We start from the raw sequence: 4,745 nt of genomic DNA, 5'->3' as shown, positions 1-4,745 counted from the left end.
TTCCTGCTGTGGCATAGTCCTAAAGATACAGTCCTGACTGGTAGCTTTTTCCTTATCAAATTACAAGCAAGTATCTGTGATTACTTCTAAACTATTAAATATTTTTATTTATGAACAGGAAGACTGCATATTTAAAAGACTGATCTGCAAAGGACTTGACTTTGTTCCTTCTAGTTCTTGAAGAACCAGATCTTCTTCATTAGGCTATATATCCAGAAGACTGGAGATATATATATATGTGTGTGTGTGTGTGTATATATATATATATATTTAAAACTGCATTGTAGGGCAGAACAACAAAAATGCCTTAAGGAGCCAACTCAAGAAAAATACACATGTTCAGAATATTACTGAAATCCGCTCTTTAAAAACAAACCAACCACGCAATGCCAAAACAAAAAAATCCCACACAAAACCCAAGCAAAAAGCCCCAGCAAACTTCAAGATATTTGGAAAGAAGAGATCAGCGTTTTGAAGATGCCCTGCACAGGACAATCTTGGGTAGTATTTGTTGCTGTAGAACCTGATCACCCTCTGCGCCAGTAATAAAAAACGGTACATCATTTTTGATCCTTCGGCTGTATGACTTCCCTGCTTTCACCAGGGGCGGGGGGTGGGAGTAATTTTTCAGCAAAAGCATTTTTTTTAATTGAGGCTTAGTTTACAGACAGCTGGCAAAAGCATGCAGCAATCAGATGTTATCAGAGATTGCAATCCTTAATATCTTCAGTCTGCCAACATGGAAGGTATAATAAGGGAGAGGGCTCTACAGCATCACCAAGTGCTCAAAGCAGACAAATTGCAGATTTGTTGTTTGACAGTAATTGTTGAAAATGCAGAATAATAAAGTAAATTACTTTCTATGGCTTATTTTCTTCATCTGAGCATATGCTGTGTGTTTATTTTGAATGTTTAACTGTTTATGCAGTTTAATTGCTGTAAAGCTGTTACGAGTTAACTTGTGTTTGCCTGAAGCTATAGATGACTTCTGAATGACTTTTACTGATTAGTACGTATTGTATCAGTAGTAGCAGTGGAAGCCAGTTGTACCAACGAGTACTATTTTTTGAGAACAATGACTTCTCCATCTACTATGCTAATTTAGAGATTCAGCAATCTATTTTTTTTTTTTACTGTGCTTTTGTGGTTTTTTGGTAACGTGTTCACTTAGTCACTCATCTGGATATTATCTTCTCCTAAAGCAAAGCTGTTGCATCCTTAATGCCCCTGAGCTGTGGCAGGAGACTGCGGTTGACACACCTCTTTTCAGTCTGCTAAATCAGCTGTACAGACTCATAGTTTGTTTTGATGAGAGCCTGTTAGTTTGGTGACTGATTCTGTCTCATGTAGAGAAAATTCATCATAGAATCATAGATGTGTTGGGCTGGAAGGGACCTTTAAAGGTCATCTGATCCGATTCACCTGCAGAGACCAGGGACATCTTTAACTAGATCAGGTTGCTCAGAGCCCCATCAAGCCTGGCAAAATGCATATCATTATGAAATGTTCAAAACAGAATGAAGTGTCAAATCTCTGTTAATTTCTCTGAGGAAATAATACAAATTTCTTTCAGGCTGGACCATTAACCAAAGTGACAATTTGTAAGGACAAAGAAGGAAAACCTAAGTCTTTTGGATTTGTCTGCTTTAAGCACAAAGAGTCAGTGCCTTACGCAGTAGCTTTGCTGAATGGAATCCGTTTGTATGGAAGACCAATTAAAGTGTGCTACCGGTTTGGTATGTTTAGCAGTATCAATGATTAAGTCTGTTACTTTTTTATTTTTAAATGGCTATTTTTTACTCCTACAGTGCTTTACAAAATGACGATTTAGACTTTAAACAATTTTCAGTAATATTTTTAAGGAAACAAAAATGTGACTTTTTGCATAGGGAAGGTTTCAATCTTTGTATTTTTTGTCTACTAAGGGAATAAAATAGGCTGGTTCAGAACAGCATAACTTGCAAGCCAGCTCAGACCACACTGTAAGGGAAACATGGCAACAGGAGTTTTCACGCCAGATTGCATTTAGGAATCAGGGTGTGGCTTTAACTTGCAGTCTGGCAGGAAAAGTTGATTAAGTGCAGTAGCTGTCAAGCTATTTGATAATTTTTATGCTAAAGCCACAGAGTTATCAGAGCTGTTGTCTTAAGGGGATTGTAGTTTGAAGAATGTAGTCAAATCAGAGTCACATTCTTCATTTTATCCTTATGAAAATAAGCCTTCTAGAGAGCTAATGATCAGGCAGCGTTTGCAGTCCAAACATTAAGGACCCATGTTCCCACTGTGTGCTGTGTGCTCCTTAAAAGGCCAAATAGAGCACTTACTGCGTTTAAGTAGAATGGCTGAGGTTCTTAAAGCAGAAGTATTTCCCCTCTTTGTCAGCGAATGGGAATTACTGTAAGTGAATAAATGTGAAATAAATGTTTTTCAAGCAGTAAAACGAAGCTACAGATTATCTGCGATAAACGGCACCTTAGCTTTATATATAACCTAAGATATACTAGCATATTACAGATGACGCAGAACACTTCCTGTGTTTTTAACTTATTAATTGAATAGTCGTTACTGAATAGTCATTGTGCTCTTGTCTTGCTTACAGGGAGCTCTCACTCATCAGAACTAAACAGCTCAACACATGGTTTTGAGAACTATAGTGACTTATATTCACCTTCATATAGGTAACAAAGATCACCTGTGAATGGACTGTTTTATTCTAAATTTTAAAAAATCTTATTCAGAAAAATAGTTGATGTGGTGGAGCAATCTTTAGGCTTTTCCTTAAAACAGCTATTGCATGCTTTAATTGCATCCTTACCAATGACTTGCAACAGGCTCTAGTTAATTTTCAGTTAATTTTAACGTTTGGTTATTTAACTTGCCAGAGGTTCAGTTAGCTTGAATTTTCCACTCAATTTTTTACTGCAAGATGTAAAACTGTGAGAAAATATTGAAATACAGTGTGTGTACTAACAACGTTTGCAGTTATTAGAGGGGAAAATAGATGACAACGGAGATTTATTTTTTTTTTAAAACCCCACTGATTTTATATCTCTATTTTTTTATGTGTATATGTACAAGCGTCGTGCACATGTGAATACACAGGTATAAACCTGCTATAATGGAGGTCTGAACACCCCAGTTTTCTGCATTTCAACATTTTTATTTACAAATGTGACAGAACTCTCTGTGGAAGCCAGACTCCCATGGTGATACTTAGAAGTCTTTTGCATCTGCACTTAAGTACATGTGAGGATTACTCATTAATTGAGCCTTTGGGTGTATTTTCCTTGGTTGTTTTTTTTTTTTCTTCATGGAAGTCCAGCTAGTAATATCTCAGTTCTCCTGGATATTCTCATTACAGCCCAAGAGTTAAGTCTCGGCACTGTGGTGAGCAGTGTGTGCTGGACTGTCTTTTGCATTTGCCTGTTTTTCTAGGTATCAAGAGCCTTATGGATCTCCTCCATTTCCTGTTACTCCTTTTCCAATGAACAATAGTCTACCTCATGAATACTCAGACTTTCGAAAGATGGTGAGTTTGTATTAAGTTAAAAATTTGGGAACACTTTTATGAAGTTGAATTTATTCTGTATTTCTGCAAACGATGCTTATTTAATGTCTCAAAATGTGGTTTGGGCTGCTAACTTTGACGGTATTAGGTTCATTTATTTTAGCACTTAAGGGTACTATAATAACAGGGGATCTACCAAACCGAACTATTATTCTCTCACTGCAGGAATGTCTTAAAGGTGTGTAGCTTAAGGAGGCTAAAAATGTCAAAGTCTACAGATGGAGCTCTCTCCTCTACTATGTTGCAAATCAAATCCCCTTGGTGAGACAAGTTAACATACACTATGACCACGCAAGCAATAGCTTCTTCATATACAGTTGCTTCAGTCAGGGAACCTCTTACCTCTTCTACTCAATTCAGAAACGCCCAGCAGAAGCCTGAAATGCCTTAAAGCCTAATGTAAAACCTGCCTGACAAATCACAGGTGTCCAAGTTAGAGCAACAACAGTTTGAGGGGTTGTGGCCTGAACTTTTACACGTCTCTGGCCTGAACTTTTACATGTCTCTGATGTTCTCAGAGTTACGATTTACTTTCACAGCAGTAGACAGTGAGAACCCGTATTCTGCTTTCTCTCCGAGAGACCCTGGCACCCAGGGCCATTCTTGTCCTAATCTCTTTTGTCTGAGATGCTCCACAAGGCAAGGAAACTGGTGTCTCTGGGTGGTACCTGTGGGCCAAACGCTACCCACGACACTCCTCATGGAGCTTCTGAATCTGATGGTTACGGATCAGTAAGACTGAAGAAACCCAGCATTTCATGTGAGGTACCACCTGGGAACCACTGCCAGTCTGGCTGGCAATGACCAGCCCTTTGCAACTGTGGAAGCAGTGACTTCTGCATAGATGACTCTTGCTATGTGCAGCCTGGGCGGGAAAATGGAGCGGGCCTGTTTCCTGTTCTGCATGTGTGGCGGTGGCCTGCCTTCTCTCTTCCCAGACTGTGCCCTCAGAAGAGGTGGAGCTTGCACACTAGCTGTCCCATCCCTTCTGCTGTGGTTGGGAGGCTCAGGAGCATGCCACCTTCCCCACTGTTTTGCCGATGAGCTCACTCCTCCCTAACGATGCAGTGCTTAAACACTGAGTCACCAGACTCCACAGACCAGCACACACAACCAATCGCATCCCATTTTCTGCTTGCTAGAAGGAATGGTATTGCAGTGTGTCTCCGATGGTGGT

General features: G+C 39.5%; 1 protein-coding gene across 1 annotated transcript in view; it reads left to right on the top strand.

Annotated features, from left to right (window-relative positions):
- Positions 1–1,573: 1,573 nt before the first annotated feature.
- LOC104276804 (splicing regulator RBM11-like) overlaps positions 1,574–4,745 on the top strand; it is a gene marked incomplete at its 5' end in the record, with an annotated part of 4,214 nt that continues 1,042 nt past the window's right edge. The window contains 4 exons of the mRNA XM_009873246.1: positions 1,574–1,736; positions 2,600–2,678; positions 3,436–3,529; positions 4,208–4,300. Coding sequence (XP_009871548.1) covers positions 1,574–1,736; positions 2,600–2,678; positions 3,436–3,529; positions 4,208–4,300 — 429 coding nt within the window. The remainder of the gene's footprint in view (positions 1,737–2,599; positions 2,679–3,435; positions 3,530–4,207; positions 4,301–4,745) is intronic.

The sequence above is a fragment of the Apaloderma vittatum genome, unplaced genomic scaffold (assembly GCF_000703405.1).
Source record: "Apaloderma vittatum isolate BGI_N311 unplaced genomic scaffold, ASM70340v1 scaffold41707, whole genome shotgun sequence".
In the NCBI taxonomy this organism is placed as follows: Eukaryota; Metazoa; Chordata; class Aves; order Trogoniformes; family Trogonidae; genus Apaloderma; species Apaloderma vittatum.
The sequence above is the reverse complement of the archived record's forward strand: the minus strand, read 5'-3'. Positions and strand labels throughout refer to the sequence as shown.